The sequence below is a fragment of the Coffea arabica genome, chromosome 1e, assembly GCF_036785885.1.
Source record: "Coffea arabica cultivar ET-39 chromosome 1e, Coffea Arabica ET-39 HiFi, whole genome shotgun sequence".
NCBI classification, from domain to species: domain Eukaryota; kingdom Viridiplantae; phylum Streptophyta; class Magnoliopsida; order Gentianales; family Rubiaceae; genus Coffea; species Coffea arabica.
Genome location: NC_092311.1, coordinates 56,396,714 through 56,418,416, shown reverse-complemented (window position 1 = coordinate 56,418,416; position 21,703 = coordinate 56,396,714). Strand labels below are relative to the sequence as shown.

General features: G+C 37.6%; 2 protein-coding genes across 4 annotated transcripts; both read left to right on the top strand.

Annotated features, from left to right (window-relative positions):
• Nucleotides 1-1,578: 1,578 nt before the first annotated feature.
• Nucleotides 1,579-3,484, top strand: LOC113743540 (exopolygalacturonase). Its single transcript, XM_027271597.2, has 5 exons — nt 1,579-1,782; nt 1,928-2,233; nt 2,362-2,651; nt 2,747-2,966; nt 3,143-3,484. The coding sequence occupies exons 1-5, from the start codon at nt 1,603-1,605 to the stop codon at nt 3,374-3,376; spliced, it is 1,230 nt and encodes a 409-aa protein (XP_027127398.2). The 5' UTR covers nt 1,579-1,602; the 3' UTR covers nt 3,377-3,484.
• An 8,064-nt stretch (nt 3,485-11,548) lies between these two features.
• Nucleotides 11,549-21,694, top strand: LOC113743567 (putative GTP diphosphokinase RSH1, chloroplastic). 3 transcript variants are annotated; one of them, XM_072066898.1, is made up of 24 exons: nt 11,549-11,993; nt 12,134-12,330; nt 13,099-13,278; nt 13,861-13,926; nt 14,198-14,290; nt 14,410-14,541; nt 14,634-14,735; nt 14,823-14,900; nt 15,016-15,087; nt 15,893-15,958; nt 16,161-16,258; nt 17,429-17,489; nt 17,583-17,645; nt 17,766-17,822; nt 17,912-18,013; nt 18,189-18,347; nt 18,510-18,641; nt 18,720-18,806; nt 18,877-18,948; nt 19,968-20,054; nt 20,138-20,585; nt 20,911-20,972; nt 21,065-21,133; nt 21,211-21,694. In XM_072066898.1, exons 1-24 carry the CDS (start codon nt 11,969-11,971, stop codon nt 21,313-21,315), a joined length of 2,613 nt encoding a protein of 870 aa, XP_071922999.1. In that variant the 5' UTR covers nt 11,549-11,968; the 3' UTR covers nt 21,316-21,694. The 3 variants fall into 3 exon arrangements, with proteins under 3 accessions (XP_071922999.1, XP_071922998.1, XP_071922994.1); XM_072066897.1 differs by having other exon boundaries at nt 11,550-11,993; nt 12,143-12,330; nt 15,851-15,958; XM_072066893.1 differs by having other exon boundaries at nt 11,550-11,993; nt 15,851-15,958.
• Nucleotides 21,695-21,703: the final 9 nt, after the last annotated feature.

Below are 21,703 nucleotides of genomic sequence, written 5' to 3'. Positions count from 1 at the left end.
TATGGTCAATTTTTAGAAGCAAAAAGATTAGATATCATTTATAATTTAATAAATCACCTAATCTATATATTTATCATTGGTTATAGAAGATAGAATCTGATCCGAATCATATTCATTTTTTTATCTATCTAATTCATATTTATTTTTTGTCACTAAAAAATGGAATCTAACTTTTTGGTACAAAAAAATTACTATTGTGGATCATATGAAAATTTTAAGCGAAAAAGTGATTAAAATTTTTTATTACGATAAAAAAATATATATTTGATAAAATGTGACGGATGTTTTTAACTTTTTTTTTTTTTTTCTTCTTCTTCTTGATATGCTTTCGGCGATTCGTGGGACGATGAAAACATTAGCTCCCGTGGTATTCGCGTCCAATGATTATTGTTTGTTTCTGGTTTAGTTGCTGAGAGGCTTTTCAATTTTCACAAGGGGTTGGCACGCAAGAACTTTTGGCAAAGCCTTCACATGCGCGTGTTGCTTCTGCTTCTAGTCGTTTCCGGAATCATGACTTTTCATTCCAACATTAATTAAAATTTTCTTCCGGAAATCCAAAGGTGGAGCTGTTAATTTTGCTTCCTGTCAGCCACTGAGGGTAAAGTAACGTAAGTAATTGTTTGGATACGAGGTTATTGACAGCCCAAAAAAAAAAATTTAATTGAATCATAAACACGTTTTTCGATATATTTTAAAATTAATTAACTAATGAGCACATCTTTTTAATTATTTAATTTTTTTTATCATACATGCATCGCATCGCATCATATCAGAAAAAGTGTTATAAATAATTTTTAATAAATAATTATTCCAAATAATTACCCATCCTAACACAATTTTTCTGCTGCAGATTTTCTATTTCATCTAAACCACCATGTCAAACTAAAAGTGTTTGTGCTGGTACAAATTCAATGCACCAGACTATATACAATTTTACAAGAAAGTGTTTATGAATAGCTCGTCTTTATTATTACATAATAATTTGTATAGAAAAGAATACCGATTAATCTCGAAAGAACGCGATAAATGAACCCATCAAATGCCCTGATTAACATGTATCGTACAAAATTATAACTCAACGTCATTAGCTTTGTACTGTGAAGAGTAATTTTCCTTATTTCAGCTTTTTCTTTTTATGGTTCGAAGATTGTGTATATATATTAACCAACTGTAAATTCATTAAAAAGAATAAATTTATTTACTTAATTAAGGAGTTTTATGGACGACATATCGAATTATAATTGATAAATAAATAATTCCATAGAGATTTGCACCGTACGGTACGCCTCAAATTGTACCTCACATTGACTGAAACTGTGGCATTATTACAGTCTGGGATGAAAATCAGAGGGAGGGACCAAACAGAAAAAGAAAGACGGGCCATCCATTTCCAGCGGATTATGTGCAAGAAGAATTTGCGGTTGACCGAAATGAGAAACAGTTTAAAGGCACAGGGAAGGTGAATTCCATTAGCAAGCCTTTTGGCTTTTCTTTTTTTTTCTTTTTTTTTTCCCCCCTCTCTCCTAATTAATTATCATTGTCGTTGCATTTGTAAGTAGACAATATTAGATAATACAAAAACTGTCTTCAAAGAAGGTCACAATGGCTCTGAGAGAGATCAAGGCGTTGTATCTAGTGTTGGCTTCAGCGGCCTTGCTCTTGTGTAACAAGGGAGAATGTAGCTCTTTTGGAGCCCGTCGTGGCCTAGCAGCTGCCGTTGAGACAGTTTTTGATGTTACCAAGTTCGGGGCAAGGCCCGATGGCAGAACTGATGGCTCCCTGGTGAGAACCATACATATGTATACATATGCATATATACCCAGTCTTCATTTGGTTAATATTAATTTACCCAGTCTTCATTTATATATTCTATAGCATAGCATTGAACTAACAAAATATTGATGGAAACGCGCGTACGTACGTGCAGCAAATGATCAGGGCATGGAATGCTGCGTGCAAATCAGGAGCACCGGCGAAGCTTGTTTTTCCTCCGGGCAAATTTGTGGCAGGGGAGGTAGTCTTCCAGGGGCCATGCACCACCACAACGCCCATAACCATTGAAATCCAAGGAACCATTTTATCGAGCACCGATCTTAGCGTGTTCACTCAGGGAGTATGGATATCTATCGAAAATGTGAATGGGGTCATAGTCACCGGTGGAGGTACTCTTGACGGCCGAGGGGCCTCGGCCTGGGAATATGCAGGCGGAGATGGTGCTGGTCTTCTTCCAGTTGTAAGTGCACCTTGAGATTTATCTTCCCCCTTTTCTTTTTCTTCTTTTTTTTTTTCCTCTCTACCTGGGACTTTTAATTATTCCTTCAGCTATACATTCTTAACCATTTTGCTACATGAATCGTGCAGTCTCTTCAAATGTTGAAGGTACAAAATGGTGTTATCCAAAATATCAACCTGCTTAACAGTAAAGGCTTCCACAGCAAGGTCACCTGGAGTGCCAACATCACCGTGTCGGACCTCACCATAACAGCCCCTGCAGATAGCCCCAATACTGATGGCCTCCACATTAGCAGCTCTCAAAATGTGAATGTCACGAACCTTACCATAGCAACAGGAGACGACTGTATCTCCGTGGGCGAAGGCAACACCAACATTGCCATCTCCAAGGTTACTTGTGGCCCAGGACATGGCATCAGGTGCCCACACCCACTTCAAGCTAGCTAGTATACCAATCTCAATCTAATCCCTGATCCATACTTTTGATCAATTTTCTTTTCCTCTCATTTGCCAGCATTGGAAGCTTGGGGAAGCGCCCGGCGGAAAAAGACGTGAACGGGGTAACCGTAACAAACTGTACATTGACAGGCACAACCAATGGCGCAAGGATTAAAACCTACCATGCATCTCCCCCGATGCGTGCTTCTGGTATCGTTTATGAGGACATAATAATGAACGGCGTCAGAAATCCAATCATCATTGATCAGCATTACAATTCCGGGAAAAAGGACCAGGTTAGATACTCTGTATTATAATAGTTTCACTGCTCATAATCCGCACGTAATGTTAATCTACCATGCATGCATGCATGCATATATATATTGCACTAAACACAACAACGACAATTCTTTCGTTGTTTGGGAAATTAATTAATTAATTAATGATTGACAACAAATGATGCATGGGGCAGCCGTCGAGGGTGCAAATCACCGATGTTCACTTCCGGAATATCAGGGGAACCTCCGCATCACCAGTTGCAGTTAATCTGGACTGCAGCCAGGCAGTCCCGTGCCAAGGCGTTGAGTTGGCCGATATTGATTTAGCTCCAGCTCCGGGAGTGGCTGCTATTTCATCTGCCTGCATCAACACCAAACCAACTTTGGGAGGCAAGCTCACCTTGGGTCAAGGTGGTTGTCAGCAGTAATACTTCTCAACCCCCAAGAGGCCAAAATGAATATTATGATCACACCAAGTTTTGTTACTAACTCCCAAAATGAATATACCTACTGTTGCAGCAGCATGTATTCCTTCACCTGCTATTTTTGTTATATTTTGGCACATGCAAAATATATCGTCTCATCAGTGTCACTGAATTTCATGCCTGTCCTCCTAAACTGTTCAATAATTAAGAACCAAACTTGAGTGGTACAAGAAGAATCCATCTCTTCAATATATTGCATGTCTATTTGACGGATATTTATTTTCTTGAAGAGCTCTAGCAATTAATTTTTTTCAGTACGTCTTGTGAAACAAAAGTTAAAAAGCGCAATAAAAAAGCTCAAGAAGAACAGCTTCTTCTTTTTTTTTTGAAAAAAAAAAAGGTAAAAGTAAATTTGACGGTTAAGCTTATAAGAGGTAAATCTGTGAATCGTGATCAATGTCTTCGATTTGGATACGCAATTTACTTAACATATGGCGTGTCCACCGGACTTGCCATCGACTCCAGAGTACTAATTTTGACGACGATAGGTTTTCATTTCTCTCAATTTTTGAAAATGCCCGTGTACAACTATGAATTTCCCATGACCAATTACAATTTCCACTGTTAGACGAAGTAATTAATTATCTCCACTTTCTTATTAATGGTTGTTCGGATGTGTTTCACGGATTGTCTTGATTCCAACATCCTCAAGTGTGAAATTTTTTCCACTTTCTCCTCTTTATTTTCATCAGTTTTGAAATGGTTGACAAGTGATCCATTTGAAGCTTGCACTGAGTATTAATTTTTTTTTTTTTTTTAAAAGCTGCACTGAGTTAGTCATGATAGACAATATTCACTTGACTGTTAATCAAGGGTGACTTGGTTATAAAATATAATAAAACACAATCTTATAGTGACACCCCAATTCCAATCCCACATCGGAATCAAGCAAAGGAGAGAAATGATTTATAAGTTTAGATGTTTGAGCTATTTAATAATTTGGATTAACCATTGTGAATCCGTAATTTTAATTCAAAAGGCCATGGCCGCGAGGCGTTACAAATGACATCGAATCTCGCATAGTTTCTACATGCCGTAAGTCAAAGTCAGTATGCTCTGGTTCTGACATCTGGACTAGCGTGTCACATGATTTCTATGTGGAATGAGGTTGTACTAGAGCCACGTACCGGGAGGGGGGGGGGCTATCTTTAGATTCCAAACATGATCTAGTGTTTTATGATTTTGACTATATAAGGAACTATGTTATGACGTTTGAGTTAGTCCGTTATGATTCTAACTATGTACAAAAAATGCAAGGACTAACGTGTTACGTGATCTCTACGTGGAATGAGATTGAAATAGTGCCAGATACGGGGCTTCCTCCAGAGCCCAAACATAATCAAGTGTTTTATGGTTTTGACTATGTAAGCAACTGTGTTATGACGTTTGAGTTAGTGTGTCATGATTCTTTTTTTTTTTTTTTGTCCAAACTGCAACATTGTATTAATAAGGAAATATTACAGTGTAGGTGGGCAACTGCCCGTACAATCCGCTTGAATTAGTTCAAGCAGCCAAACTGGGAAGTTTTCCTTCTATTCAGTATTTTGCTTCAAAGTAATAGCTATTTTAGCTATCTTGTGACTAACAAAGTTGTTTACCCTTTTTGTTAAGGTGAAACAACATTTATCAAATTTTGACCTAAGTATCCTGACATCATGTACAATTGTTGCTATAGCTACGTCCTCCTCCTCACTACACACTGCTTTGACTACCTGACTACAATCCATTTCAAACTCAACCCTTCGCCAACCTTGCTGATGGGCAACTATCATGGCTTCCCTTAACGCCTTTGCTTCTTCCACCTTTGGGCTGGCACAACTAAAATTAGGAACAGCCCAAGCCCCCAGCAAACCTCCTAGCCAGTCCCTTGCCACCATCCCCCAACCTGCCCTATCAGCTTCCAAGTGTAACGTTGCATCTGAATTCACCTTGACCCAACCAGCCCTTGGCTTCCTCCAACCTAACACTGCTTCCTCTTTCCCCACCTGACCCTCATCAATTCCCCTCACCCCTTCCTGAATTTCCTGATACTCCCTCCACTCCCTTGACGCTTTCTCTACTGCCACCCGTGGGTCCCCACGATTCTCATCAAACTGCCTAGCATTCCTGGACTTCCATATTTGCCACAGTAAGTTGACAATTAGGATAATACGCTCCCTCCCATTTTCCTCCTTTGCCACCCCCTTTAATTCCTCCCACCAATGCCAGAAACTGTTTGAAAACATCTCTAAACCATCCCAACTCAGTGGCGCAATCTTCCATATAACCTTGGCGTAATGACATAGAAACAAGCAATGTTCAATAGTCTCCACACTCTCCCCACAGCTTACACACATAGGATCACCTTTCGAGCACCTTTCTCTGATCACAGCATTCACTGGCAGCACCCCATGCAAGCATTTCCAAATGAAGTGCTTCAGCTTATGTTTCATATTCAAACCCCACAAAAAGGTCTAGCTTGGGTGAGTTCCCACCTTTGTACAACTAGAACCAACATCTGTCTTCCCCTGCAGCCTCCTCTTTCTCCTTTTCTTAGCCAATCTATAATCTGACTTAACCGTGTACATACCTGTAGGAGAGAAGTTCCAATATATTCTATCCTTCTGAGATTGTACCCCAAGCGGGATTCTCAGTATGTCCCTCCCTTCCTCCTCCTCAAAAACTTGCTTGATCAACTTCCTATCCCACCTCCCATCCCTAATAAGCTCACTCACTTTCTGAACCATCATCCCTTCCTTTCTCCTTGATTTGACCCTTCCATCCTCTGAACTAGGAAGCCAATGATCCATCCAGATGTTCATAGATTTCCCATCCCCCACCCTCTTCCTAGTTCCTTCTTCCAATAGTTCTTTTGCACTGAGAAGACTTTTCCAACACCATGAATCACCATTGGCTGCCTTTGTATCCCAAATAGACATTCCTTTAAAGTATCTAGCCTTCATGATCCTGCTCACCAGGAGATTTGGCCTAGTCAAAAGCCTCCAAAGCTGCTTCGCGAGTAATGCTAAATTGAACTCACTCAGCTCCCTGAATCCCAACCCTCCATCTGCCTTGACCTCAGTCAGCTTTCCCCACCTGAACCAGTGAATCCTTTGTTCATCTTCCTTCTGACCCCACCAAAACCTAGCCATCTTAGAGCATATATCCCTACACAAGGTCTGCGGCAGCAAGCAGCAAGACATTACATAGGTATGTAGAGCCATTACAACTGATTTCAGCAATACCTCTTTCCCAGCTTGACTCAAAAGCTTCTCTTTCCATCCCGTAAGCCTTGCAGTTGTTTTTTGACGTATAAATTCAAACACCTGCCTTTTAGACCTCCCAATAACCAACGGCAAGCCCAAATATTTGCTCTGCGACACTTGCCTCATTCCCTGTAGCTCAGCCAACACTCCTCTTTTGTGTACCTCCTTTACATTCCTACTAAAAAATATTGAGGATTTCTCTATATTAATCTTCTGACCAGAAGCTCGTTCATATGCCTCTAGGATTGCCCTCAGCTGACCAGCTTCCTCCCCATTAGCCTTACAGAAAATCAAGGAATCGTCTGCAAAAAACAAGTGAAACAGCCTGGGGGCACCTATTGCAATCTGCAAACCTGATAACCTCCCTTGATCGTTAGCTTGCTTTAATAAAGAGGTAAACCCTTCAGCACATATCAAGAACAAATAGGGGGATAAATGATCCCCTTGCCTCAGACCTCTAGAAGGTCTAATGAAACATGTCTTCTCACCATTAAAATTCACTGCATAGGTAACACTAGTCACACAGTTCATGATCCAGTTGATCCACCTAGGACAGAACCCCATCCTAAACATCACCTTGGCCAGAAATTTTCACTCAACCCTGTCATACGCCTTGGACATATCTAGTTTGAGAGTCATGTATCCCTCTTTCCCAGTCCTTTTATTTTTTAGGAAGTGAACACATTCATGAGCTACAAAGACGTTATCTAAGATCTGTCTACCCAGGACAAAAGCAAACTGAGACTCACTGATACAGCTACTAAGGACAGTTTTGAATTTATTGGTAAGAACTTTGGAAATTATTTTGTAAAGCACGTTACATAAACTAATTGGTCTGAAATCAGTCATGCTACAAGGGACTTCAGTTTTAGGAATCAAGCTAATCAAATTTTCATTGATAGACTTAAGCAAATAACCAGAATGGAAAAAGCTATGCACAGCCTGGATAACATTAGATTTAATAATATGCCAAAATTTTTGAAAAAATGCAAGAGACATACCATCTGAACCTGGAGACTTGTTTGGATACATTGAGAAAACAGCTCGACTTATTTCCTGATCAGTGACTGGCCTGATTAGTTTCCTATTCATAGCAGCAGTGACAGTCTGTGGGATTCCTTGCAAGATTCCTGCAAAATCCCCAGGCTTATCTGAAGAGAAAATTTGTGAAAAACAGTCTAAGATTTCATTGCAAGTCTCCTCCTCTCCCTCACACCATTCCCCACTCCTCTTCTACAACACACTAATCCTATTTCTTTTTTCTCCTACCAGCCACCATAGCGTGGAAATAGCCAGTGTTTTTATCTCCCTCATTAAACCACTGCACCCTGGCCTTTTGACTCCAGAAAACTTCTTATCTCTTGTAAGCCTCAGCCAACTTTTTCTTCATATTTATCAAATGTGCCCGAGAGCCTCTATCAACCTTTTCCTTTGTCTCCTTTATCTCTTTTTTCAACATTTCAATCTGTTTTTGTGAGTTTCCTGCACATCCTCTACTTCATTTCAACAAATTCATTCTAACTTGCCTAATTTTACACTGTACTTTGTATAGCCTGGATCCCTGTTGCCTCTCCCCCCATGCCTTCCTTACCACTTCCCCTATACCCTCTTGGTGTAGTGTGTCATGATTCTGACTATACAAGAAAGTGCAATGAAGTATGTTATACTTCTGACTACATAAGAAACTGATGCCGAATCAATTTGTTACAGTTTTGACTACGCAAAAAAAGTGCAATAAACTACGTGGCACGTATGGGGCCTACCTCTAAAATCCTATTTTGGTTTTGATTACACAAGTATGATCGAATATGTTATAGTTTTGACTACACAACAATCAAACGCTTGGGCCAATGTGTTATGACTCTGAGTATACAAGAAAGTACAATACACTGTGTGCCATTTTCAAGGGTTACCTCCATAATCCTATTATGATTTTGATTACGCAAGAAAGTGCAAGAATGTTATGGTTCTAACTATATAAGAAAATGCAAGGAAGGAATTGAGGCCTAGGGTAGTGTGTTATGATTTTGACTACGCAAAAAAAGTGTAATGAATTGCTTGCCACGTACAAGACTCACCTCCAGAATTTTGTTATGGTTCTAACTATGCAAGGAAGTGCAGAAGAAGCGCAGGGGCCATCTCTAAATTTCAAACATGATTAAGTGTTTATGGTTCTAACTATACAAGGACCTGACGCTTTGAGCAGTGTGTTATGGTTTTGAATATGAAAAAGAGTGCAATGAATTACACATCATGCATGGGAGCCACCTCTAGAATCTTGTTATGGTTCTGTCTTTGTAAGAATGTGCAAAGATGTTATGGTTTTGACTGTGCAAGAAGTGCAAGGATGTTATGGTTCTAATTGTGAAGAAAGTGCAAGGCTATTATGCTCCTAACTTACAAGGAGCTGCATCCCGTGTACGAGAGCTATCTCTAGAATCCTAACATGATCAAACTTACAAAGGCCATTTTCAGAGTCCAAATATGCGTATTATAGTTATGGTTTTGACCATATAAGGAAGTACAATAAATTGTACACTAGTACAAAGGTCATCTCCAGAGTCCTATTATGGTTGCGACTATGCAAAGGGGCCACTTCACAAATCCGAACATGTGTGTTATGATTATGATTCTGAGTATATAAGGAAGTGTGAGGAATTGTGTGCTATATATGGGGTCTACCTCCAAAGTCTAAATACAATCAAATAGACAATTTGGATTGTGACAAGTTATGTGATGATGCAAAATCCTTTTAGTAGAGGTGAATGTGATATCCCAATTCTAATCCCACAATAGAAAGAATCAAAAGAGAGTAATGGTTTATAAGTTTAAATCCTTGGGCTATTTAGCAACTTTGGTTAACTATTTTTGGCCTATGAATTTCGCTCAAAAGTTGCTTGGACTAACTTTTGGACCTGGGTGATGACACTTATTATTATATGTAGTATCAACATATTACAACCTTATTTGTATAGTAATATATTTTATTTACACAATCTTACAATTTGTCCGTTCTTATTAAAAGAATAAATTAACCATTCACATAGACACACATATGTATATATGTATTTTAAACACTTATTATTACATTTAAATTATACTTAGTTTATCATATGAATAGATATAATAACAATTATTGAACCTCTGCAATTCAACACTTTCCAAATTAAGTATATTTTTTCAAAAAATTAAGAGTCTGTCTAATAAGCGTTTATTGGACACTTTCTAAGATGTAATTCAGGCGTTAAATTTTTAAATGGTAAAACTTGATTAAGGAAAGTGTATAAATACAATGACAGATAATAATTTGTTAGTGTGTGTATTCACATGGTATATTGAGTATGATTAAAATACATTAAAGATTGCTCATTGGGCATATGTTACACAAGCTAAAAGAATATAAATAAAAGTTAGTAAAGTTATTTACTTTTCCTAGTGAATTTAAAGACAAAATAATGCAATTGTGTAAGCATATTGAAAGGTATGGAAAACTTGAGAAATTTAAAAATATCTAGAATTGTGTATATTATGGTAGTTGGAGAACTGTATAAAATATTGAAGCATGATTAATTGGCAACAAAGAATCTTAATTTGTCATTTTTTTAGTAAAAGAATGGTCTGTCCAACGAGTGTTCACGCACTCGTTAAGATAGATTTCAAGTGTTTGCATTTTGAAAAAATAATGTTAATCAGAAAAAATATAAAACATAAAATTGGGTAATAATTGTTAGTGTATGAATTCATATAGTAGATTAAGTGTCATTTAGATATACTAATGCATGCCTATTGAACACCATTAAAAAAATCCACAAAAATATTGATATCAAGTGATTATTATTGATAACTACAAGATGGGTCTCATGTGTTGATTTTTATAATGTATAAATAATTTCATACGCTCAAAAATGTTTCTAAACAAAAATAATAAAGTTCAATTTGAAATTTCTCACATTGACTTAAGAGATAAATAGACACCAAAGAAAATAAATTTATCTATCCAAAGCTAAAGACACAAATATTTTTTTTCCTAAAACTAGGACTGCAAAAGAACTAAGCCACTTGTGAGTTAGTCAAAACTCAACTCGATTTCGGTTAATTTCATGTTCGAGTCGACCAAGTTAAGTTATCGAACTTGAGCCCAACATAGAGAAGCTCAATGTGTTAATTCATGAGTCGGCTTGGTTAGATGTACGTACGCATGTGTATGTGAATGCATATGTGTTTATATATCCCTCAATATTTTTCTTTTTTACCAAAAAAATTTGAATATTTTATTCATTTTTAAAAATAAAAATTACTTTTTTATTTTTAAAAATTCGAGTTGGATCAAGTTCGAGCTCGACTAGATTCAAAAATGAAATTAAATTTGAATTCAAGTTTTATATTGAAAATTCATCAAGTTCAAATTCGAGTTTGAATTTAACAAAATTGAGTGGAAACTTAATTCGATCAAATAAAAAATCAACTCGTTTTCAGCTTTACGTAGACTATATTGCAAAGATGTCTATACTATATATAAAAGGAGAAACAGCGGATTGGGATAAACATTTTTTGCCACTTTATATACTTTCAGTACTTTCAATTTACTCTCGTTAAAATCACTTATTACTTTACCATCTAAACACAAATTGCTAAAATAACTATATGTAATTATTTTTAATCATAACTAATCTAAACAATCATGACAGAATGATTGCCTCTAACTCTCTACTAAGCACTGTAACTAGGAAAACTGTCATATTTGATGGAAGGATAGGTTAAAATACAACAATTTGCTTTAGTAATGAAAATATTATACAAAATTAATTGGCAAAAATGCACCTGAATTACGCAGGTATCGTGTTAGGGGGCAACTAGGCAAAAGAAGGAAAAATATCTATAGCAAACGGGTTTTGTGTGGACTCGGCTGAATAATCTGTTTATCCCCTTTCTCTCTCTAGATTATCTCCTCACTCGCACCTCACCCCAGCTTCGTTCAATTCAATTCCGCAATTCTGCAATTCGCAAAACCAGCCTCCATAGATATTTGTCTGACCTGGACACCATCATTTCAGAAAAGAAATACTACTAGTGAAGGAAAAAGGGAATGCGAATCTTTTTGATTCCCTGCCCTGCTGCTACTTACTACTGCTATTAGCTAAATTCAACTAATCATACTCTGCTTTCTTTCCATTCCTAACCTTATAGTTAATTGGAGGTCAATGAGAATTGGATTGTGGTTGTTTGAATGTTTTGAGCACCGTTCTGTGCGTGCCTTGCTGTGTTTCCACACCGATGCTTCCAAATAGATATGGCTTCCGCATCCTGTATGTCAGGTCTGTCTCCCCGCCTTCCTGCCTGCCTTGTTTCTTTAGCATTGGTTTTTATTTCGTAGTAGTAATTTATTTATTTAAGGGTAATATGCTATTCCCTCCCATCCCATCCCCTTGATACGACCTGATTGATTGTTGTTTAGCCCATGCAGTTCCGGTAGAATGTGTGAACGTTTGTAAGTTGTGGAAAGGCAGCGATGTGAGTGGAAGATATGAGTGCAGTGTGCTGTCGTGTGCGTGGAAGGCTCCCAGAGCATTGACTGGTTTCCTTGCCAGTACCGCGCATCCTTCTCCTCTTCAGCTGTCCACTCCATATAGGAGAAGATATCGCTTCACATGTGTAAGTTTTATTAGAAGTATTATCCAATTCTGGTTTTTGTTGCTTTGGAGCTGGATCACTATTGACTTAAGATGTGTAAGTTCTATTGGATTGTCGAATTTTGGCACTTTTTGTTCCGGAGCTAAATAACTTTTCGTGTACTTTTTCTTCCTAGCTGCACTCTAACCAATTTATTGGATTTTCTTGGAATCAGCTATTGTTCTCTCTACGATTTGGTCGAAAGTTCTTCTGGGTGAAGTATGGCAAGTTTCTATCATGACATGATTGTTTTGGTGTTGCTTAGAGTTCTGTAGCATTAGGAGAATTTCTTCGGAAGTCCAAGTACTTTTGATGGCAAAACTTGTCATACGCATTCCGTTGGTTTTGGCTGGTCAACAAACTGAGAATACCTGTATACATTTGATTCGACTGTAATGGGATATTATGTTATACTCTTTTTTTTCTTTGGGGATATTATTAATAGGTGAAGTAGATAGCAGGTAATATTAAAGCTTACATGTTATTTTACTGTCTATGGGATGTCCTTTTGCTTTACTATCTTAGTTTACAAAACAACAAGAATGTGTGATTCAAGGGGGAATGAGGTACTTGGGAAACTAAGTTACAAGTCTACATAAGCTACATAATCTGCAAAACCTAGCAACTTATGTGCAGATACAGTTTGAAATGCTACAGAACCTTCATATGCACACTATTTTATTTTTCTTTTGAAACAAGTATTCATGTTGAATTACTTCTCATGGTGTCTGGATCTTTTACTTGCACCAGGGATGTGATGCCGTGGATTCTGGAGGTTGGTATATTGATAAAACTTCACCCATTGCACTTGTGCAAAAGTTGTTACAGTTAAGTCAACCTCATCTTCATTGCTGTAAGTGGAAGTTGTATTGTTCTTCATCCATGTGTTCTGAATCTTCTGAGGAGATCTCTCCGGGAACTTTGTGGGAGGTATATATTTTTCTTCGCTTGTAACTAGTCTATAGTGTTTTCTCTATCTATTTGCTTTTGTACTTGTGCAATCTCCCCATCCTCTTGATTCTAGATTATAACAATGTTGATATGCTGCAAATTTTTTGAGTGTTGGTATCTTTTAGGCTGTATGTTTGAAAATTACTTGGAAATTTATTTTTGACAATATCTTTAATGCCAAAAGTGTTTGGGAATCTAAGGCTGTACATTTGTGGGAAAAGACGTCCTTGTAAATTTATTTTTGATAATACATTTTGATGCCTGATTCTTGTTAGAATGTTAGAAATAACTCAAACCTGTACACCTTTACTAGATTCATCTCTCATTGGAAGTGACCTGCTACCACCTTCTTTTGTATATGGTTGAGTTCTTGAGCTGCAATTCATGCATTGTAGAAGAGTCCAGCTCTTCTCTTACAATTTTATGGGGCATTGTCCTCTGCCCTTTTGTTATATATCTGACTCATTCTAAGAAGTATCCCAGATGATAGACATTTGCTTTTACTTTTTATAGTCTCATAATGTTGAGATACACTAATTCCATTTGTACTTTTTCTGTCAGGAACTTAAGCCTACTATCTCATATCTTTCTCAGAGAGAACTTGAACTGGTCCGTAGAGCTCTGGATGTAAGTTGTCCTATCTTATTAAAAGTGTACACTTCCTGAACACTTCGTACGTGTCTTATCTTGGGCTCTTAGTTACTTTGTTTTTCGAGTCTTCTCGCATTCTCTTCCCTTCTCCTTCCCTACAATTTGACTCACCTCATGCCATTGATGGAGTTAGATATAGTGAGTAGCATTTACTTGGGTCAAGAAATGAGGCTATTTAGACCTATGTATAGTACCACCACTTTTGCCTTTGTTTTCTTCCAAAATATATCAAAACGATCTCTTGCAGCTGGCTTTTGAGGCACATGATGGTCAAAGAAGGCGCAGTGGGGAGCCATTTATAATTCACCCAGTTGCGGTTGCACAAATTCTAGGAGAACTGGTGAGAGTTGCAAAATTCCAAAAAGCTAATGTAAATTCATTTTGAAGAAGTATGGCACTTAATCTGGAATCTTCTTATTCTACATGTAATCAACTTCATTCATGTCTACTGCATTTTAGGAATTGGACTGGGAGTCAATTGCTGCTGGTTTATTACATGACACCGTCGAAGATACGAATGTTGTTACTTTTGAAAGACTAGAGGAGGAGTTTGGTGCTACTGTTCGCCATATTGTAGAAGGGGAGACTAAGGTTCTCATCTCTCTCTCTCTCTTTCTCTTGCTGATGATAAGGTGGGATCTGTTTTTGGATATGCAAGTTTTTTATTGTATTTGGTGCTTTAGGTGTCCAAACTTGGAAAGCTCAAGTATAAGGATGAAGATAATTCTGTACAAGATGTCAAAGCGGATGATCTTAGACAGATGTTCCTGGCCATGACTGAGGAGGTACTGCTTAATTATGTCTATTCATACTTAATTTAGATATTTTATATGGTTTAGCAGACCCTGACATTTAAAATCACTACCTTGCAGGTTCGAGTTATTATAGTCAAATTAGCAGACAGGTTACACAATATGCGTACTCTTTCGCATATGCCTCCACATAAGCAGGTGGTGCTGATATAGTATTATATTTATCCGTTCATTCCTATTGTTATTTCTTGATGCATGCAACTTTTCATTTTTGAATTGCCTAATTATGCTTCATATCATCAATTTTGTGCAGTCCAGTATTGCCGTGGAGACACTGCAAGTGTTTGCCCCACTAGCAAAACTTTTGGGAATGTACCAAATCAAGGTGTGCCATTGCTTCCAACTAATGCCTATAGAGTGATGGTTAAACTTGGAATGCCAACTACAATTAATGTAAATATGGCTGTCAAAATTCTGTCATGTAGTGGGAATAAGTGTTTCAAAATAATTACATTTTCTTTCTTTTTGGAATGCCATTCCTAGCCTAGTTTCTTCGTCTTTTCCTCATGAGCTGTCCTTTTTCTTAATGAGTTGTCAAATTCAATAATCTGCCAAAAACTCTTGGGGTCTTTGATAGTCCATGTCCTTCAGTATCTGTCACTTGATTTTTTTCTCTCTTACTAGCAGCACTGCAATTGAATAAGATTGAGCACCAGCTTCTTCCTCTTTATCATTATATTTTAGTCACCTTTCTATTCAAAGAATATTATTTTTGTTGCAATTTTCAGTCCTCTTGTACTCATCCAATGTTTTTTTTCATCTTTTTGAGCTTTTCATCCATGTGATTGCTTTGAATTTATGTTTGTGTCCTTCTCCTTGTATTATGTTCCTAACAATTTGGTTGCCTTGGTTCTCTTGCATGGTACCCTGATCCCCTTTCAGGATGCTTTTTGTTTCTTTGAAAGTTGAGATAATGTTATGAGTTTGTTCTTCATAATCTGTTAGAGATCCAAAGTCTTAACTGACATGTTAGTACTCATAATTTTTTTTTGGCATATCTGAGGTTTGCCTTGTTTAGTTGTTTCCAACATTGATTAGAGTTGCAACTTTGTTTGCACCATCTTAGTATATCAACTTTCTTCTGGCAGTCAGAGCTCGAGAATCTGTCATTCATGTACACAAATGCGCAGGATTATGCTAAGATCAAGAGGAGAGTTGCAGAACTCTACAAAGAACATGAGAAAGAGCTCGTAGAGGTAAATTTTGCTTTATGGCGCTATCAAACTGTTGAATGAATCTGCATTATACAGACTAGCAATTCAATCACTTGGCATTTATTATGCTTTAGATGCTCCAATTTTCAGCTCTTGTTGAAATTTGCAGTTGTAATAATCCTCAACTTCCATGCACCCACTTTTACTTTGTAATTTTTTCTAAAATCTTCTTTTCTTTTGGAAGGCAAAGAGAATACTAATGAAGAAAATTGAGAGCGATCAATTTTTAGGCCTTATGACTGTGAAGACTGATGTTCGGTCAGTATGTAAGGAACCTTACAGGTAACCCATTTTTCATTTTGTAGTTTCAGTTCTATTAGTGTTAATTAGTTTGGTTATGCTGTCTTCGTGGATGCTTCAAGTGCTTCCAAGAGGGTTGCAGATTTAGAGTGACTAAGAAAGGGTGAACTAGGAGATGTTGCATTGACATTTTCATTACTGATTTACTTTTGTACCTCTTTTTGTTTTCTTCAGTTTGTGTGCTAATGGAAAATACTTGTTATGTTCAAGATTCATTTTTTCTATGAAAACAGGGATGGTTAGTTTTGCATTATACCTTAAGGTGGAAAGTTTAATATACCATATTTGAAAAGATTCTTAGATGTATCACCATAGTTTCTAATGTCTGCCAAGGAAGAAAACTGGGACTATTTACTAGCTTGCTTGCTCACAGCCTTAAACCATAACTCTTTACTATACTTGTTTTGGAAATTTTACAGAACTATAGGTATATAGGAGACCTTGTTTTCCCTAATATCCTTTTTTTCTTCTTCTTGTCATAGTCAACCTTTATCATGCAGTCAAAAGTCTAAAGATATATTAGTTTGTTGATAAAGAAGTTGCAATCTACTTAAAGTTTGTGGCTATGACGTGATGTCCATTTTGCACAAGACTAGGCACAAGTTATTTGGACTATATGTAGGTAGCAAGTTTGAGGCAAGATGGTTGGGTGCGTGTTACAAACTTCTTCTTCAAGCAAGTTGATCCCTTTTCAATATGAAGTCTAAAATATGAATTTGATGCAATATTTTTGCTTCCATTACATATTAACTATGAATGGAGATTTTTGGTAATATTATATGGTTTTATCAGAGTTCAGCTCACTCAAATCTCAGTTTAGTGTGCATCTTTTCCTGCTTTTCCAACTCCTTGATCTTCTACAGGCTCCACCCCCACCCATACCCTCAAAGAAGAACTAGAAGTCAAATAGAATATTTAGAGAGATAGTAAGCCCTTACCTGAAGAAAAGAGCTCCTAGTCCTATGTTACAAGGATTGATTCACTTTGATTGCTGTGCGGGAAGGTTGACTTCATATCAGATGACCATGATCAATTGTGCTTAGCTTATTTTGTCCCCGTTATTGTTGGTCAACTATATTCATCCTGAATATACAATTTAATGCTTACTTCATAAAGATGCCGTTTAACAAGTCATTGATGTCTTTTTTGCAGCATCTACAAAGCCATAGTAAAATCTAATGGTTCAATAAATGAAGTCAACCAAATTGCTCAGGTGTTCTTATGTTCTTGGGCTTGTTAATCCAATTGAAAGTGATTTAATATGTGGATGTAATCATTGGAACTTTTGTACTTTTTTGGTACCCAGCTGCGGATCATTCTGAGACCAAAGCATTGTGTTGCAGTTGGACCTTTGTGTAGTGCACAGCAGGTAAGCTATTGCCACATATATATTCTGTACATCAGCATTTACACATATTTAGGTATTTATACTAAATATCTCTTTGTTGTAATTTACTAAACAGCTCACTGTTGTCATTATTTACTTCAGATATGCTATCATGTGCTTGGGCTGGTACATGGAATCTGGAACCCGATTCCTGGAGCAGTATAATCCTGTGCTATTCTTTTCCTATTGATTTTTTCCTAATTATTGGAAAATTGGTTAAAATTGTTGCCAATACCCTCCTGTAACAGATGAAGGACTATATTGCCACCCCAAAGCCTAATGGGTATCAGAGTCTTCATACAACTGTGATTCCATTTCTGTATGAAAGCATGTTTAGGCTTGAAGTCCAGGTTGGTTCTGGGTTTTGTGAAGCCCTTGCTCCTGTTTTTCCTTTGCTTTGCACTTCTAGCAGATATATTTCATGTAATCAAATTGTAACTAAGTACTTATCCTTCATTCTTTCTAAATGTTTGCTTTTAGTACCTTGCTGGGAATTGATTAGTGGTTTTAGCATATGCTTTACAGATACGAACTGAAGAGATGGATTTGATAGCTGAGAGGGGTATTGCTGCTCATTATAGTGGGAAAATTCTTGTAAATGGTTTAGTTGGACATGTAATTCCTATGGGTGGAAGTTCAAGAGGGAAGACAGTTTGCCTGAACAATGCCAATGTTGCTCTCAGGGTAGAATATCTTTTCCTCTGCAAAATCATATAATATAGAGGCTCAGTTGTCTTTCAAGATACTTGTGTTAGCAATAAGTAACAAAGCAAAGTTCTTGCTAAGTGCTCCTGTTTTACCCATTTAAATACTAATCCTGTGGTAGAAGTCCTTCCTCTCCTTCAGATTGGCTGGCTAAATGCAATTAGAGAATGGCAAGAGGAGTTTGTTGGAAACATGAGTTCAAGGGAATTTGTGGACACCGTAACCAGAGATCTCCTGGGCAGTCGAGTTTTTGTTTTTACACCAAGGGGAGAGGTAAAAAGAAGGAATGACTTCACATAAACAGATAATTTGCTTTTTAATGCCTCACAGTTTCCTTTTGCATGGGTGCAGATAAAGAACCTTCCCCGGGGGGCTACTATTGTTGATTATGCTTATATGATTCATACAGAGATTGGAAACAGAATGGTTGCTGCAAAGGTATAATTCTTTTGTTACGTTGGGTTGTTCTCATTTTATGTTCTAGCTGATAATGTATCCTTGTTTTCAGGTCAATGGAAATCTTGTCTCTCCATTGCACGTACTGGAAAATGCTGAAGTTGTCGAGATAATCACCTACAACGTTAGTATATCATATTATTGACACTTTTCCACCTATCTAAATTATATGATCTCCATTCTTGGTAAATTAATTTCATTGGTCTGCAGATATTTTAGGGTGGCTTCCCTTGCTGTCTGTTTGTTGACAGTATAATAGTTGTGACTTTGATTTCCTCAGATTCTTCCTCCTCCCAGCTTTTAACTGAGATAATTTGGGTTTGACAAAAACTAAAGCTTCTACATGCTTGTCATCAAAGTTCGGGCTGGAAGTAGCTTTTAAGCGGGGGAAATAAGATGTAAATTAGTGTTCCACAGTATTGTCCTCATAGGAGGCCTTCTAAGTTTCTTAAACTCTTATTCGATCTTGAACTCATTAAAGGATGAATGGGTATAGTTGGCCCCCCTTTGTTGTTCTTATTGCTGTGTTAGGATGGTGGTGATAGTGTTCCTTTCTCTTTTCTTGTTTACTCTGAAACGCAGTTTGCCAGTTGAGTCAGAATTATATTTCCATTCGTGGGGCCCTTGTTTTACTTTTCTTCGGTTACTTGGTAAGTGATTTGTTAGATGTGGAAAGGGCTGAAAGACTTGTAGTTATCAACTTGAGCATTGCCTTAAAAAAATAATAAAAAGGTTGGTTGAGGTTGATCCTTTTAAGGAGTCAAACGAAGCTTGAACAGATTCTAGTGTTTACACCTTGTTTGCCTTGGTTCAATAAGCATAGAAATGCATAATTACATATGGAACATCCAAGCTACCTGAGCTCGGCTTTAATAGTAATCAAGCCAAGCTCGTAAAGAAATCAAATCAAGCTTGAACAGTATACTGTCCATGGCTTGTTTACACTCATAGGTAAGGTGCCATTACCCTGAAACCACTATTTTCAGACTAGGAAGTTATTAGTATATCCTGGAAGTTTGAACATAGAACTTCATTGCTTTATTTCTGTTTTCTGTTATGTCTACATTGTCTGTTTTAATTAAATGTAATGATGCCTATATGCTTTGGATGTACTGGTGGCTAAGTGGGGTTCTACTTTATCAGGGGCTCTCAAGCAAGTCTGCTTTCCAGAGACATAAACAGTGGTTCCAACATGCAAAAACTCGAAGTGCTCGACACAAGATAATGAAAGTATGCTTTTACTTTGTATTGAAAATGGATGAACTTTTATAATCATTTGCCTTAGTTCTTTTAACCTGGGTGCATCTTTTCAGTTTTTGAGAGAGCAAGCTGCACTTTCAGCAGATGAAATAACTGAAGACTCTGTAAAGGAATTTGCTGCTAAATCTGAAGAAGATGAGGATGTAGAGGTCTCGGAGTGCTCCAAAGGAACCAAAAACACATGGGAGAAGATCCTCAAAAGTGTAATGCAAGTGTCATCCAGAAATATGCGTGGTAATCCAATTCAGTTTCAGACAGGTATTCAATACCCTAAGGTTAACGGGAAACATAACAAGCAAATGCAGCACGTGAGTTTGAAGACCACAGGAGAGGTATTATCACAAGGAAATGGAATTGCCAAGATGATACATGCTAATATTCCAACATACAGGGAGGTGCTGCCTGGCTTAGGGAGCTGGCAAGCCGCAAGGATTGCATTTTGGCACAACAATGAAGGTCACTCTATCCAGTGGCTCTCTGTAGTCTGTATAGATCGAAGAGGTAACTTTTGCTCTGGTGAGATTTTTTGCTTGCCAATTGTCCTGAGATTCAAAAGAGGGATGCATGTTGATGCAATTAGTGAGGCATGGAATGTTAACCTTATCATTGACTCTTCTTAGAGTTATTTGTTCTGCATATTGCTGAAATCAAGGCAAGATAATGCACCTGCTTCCTTCTTGGGTTGGGTTTTGGTTGGGGATGGAGCAGCAAGGAACAGCTCCCAAGTATATTGGTTTATTATATTGGCTTTATTCACCCATCGCAGCTAAGATTATCAAGTTTTTTATCCTACTAGGTTTTAATTAACTTGAATTTGTCAAATCAGGTATGATGGCAGATATCACATCAGCTTTTGCAGCTGTCGGCATCACTATATGTTCTTGTGTGGTCAGTTGGGAATCTTGTCTCGTTTTTAGCTTCTTGAAGTATCCTGGCCTTGGATTGCAATATCTGTTAGACTGATGTTCAAATAATGGCAGGCTGAAGTTGACCGGGCAAGGGGGATGGCTATCATGTTGTTTCATGTTGAAGCCAACGTTGATAGTTTGGTAAGTTACATAAAAACACCTGTAACCAGCTCTGATCTCTGTTAAGCTAGATGCACTTTTATTCAAATTCTCCGCAGGTCAGTGGCTGCTCAAGGGTGGAACTTATCCTCGGTGTTTTGGGATGGTCGACAGGCTGCAGCTGGCTTAGCCCATTGCAGACCCAAGAACTTCTAGAATGCTAGTGATTCGTGATTAGAGTTGGTCAACCACCTATTGATGCTTCAGAAAATTTTGTATCCAGGAATCAAGAAGGCTCTCTCTCTCTCTCTCTCTCTCTCTCTCTCTCTCTCTCTTCAGCAATGTAACTTGCCTCTCTCAAAATTGCTTTCATTTTATACTTCGAAAAGGGACGAGCTCCCAAACTGAGGTGGTTTTTGGAGTCGGGGGATTGTATATAGAGAGAGGGGAGTACGTAGTGAGGTTATACTTGTAAAGGCTGTAGTATAAATAACAAAATAGCTGTAGGAAAGACGAAAGGGTGACACCATTCATTGCGTATGGATCCCGCCCCTTTGTGACAACCTTGCCAATGCATGAGAAACTGAGATTCAGGCTGTCCAAGTGCCACTG

Excerpts from the sequence above, each read along its gene's own strand:
- LOC113743540 (XM_027271597.2), top strand. The coding sequence starts at position 1,603 with ATGGCTCTGAGAGAGATCAAGGCGTTGTATCTAGTGTTGGCTTCAGCG. Across the intron at positions 1,783-1,927 it reads GCAGAACTGATGGCTCCCTG|CAAATGATCAGGGCATGGAA; the intron begins GTGAGAACCATA and ends ACGTACGTGCAG. Across the intron at positions 2,967-3,142 it reads ATTCCGGGAAAAAGGACCAG|CCGTCGAGGGTGCAAATCAC; the intron begins GTTAGATACTCT and ends TGCATGGGGCAG.
- LOC113743567 (XM_072066893.1), top strand. The coding sequence starts at position 11,969 with ATGGCTTCCGCATCCTGTATGTCAG. Across the intron at positions 14,291-14,409 it reads CACAAATTCTAGGAGAACTG|GAATTGGACTGGGAGTCAAT; the intron begins GTGAGAGTTGCA and ends ACTGCATTTTAG. Across the intron at positions 18,642-18,719 it reads TTTTTACACCAAGGGGAGAG|ATAAAGAACCTTCCCCGGGG; the intron begins GTAAAAAGAAGG and ends GCATGGGTGCAG.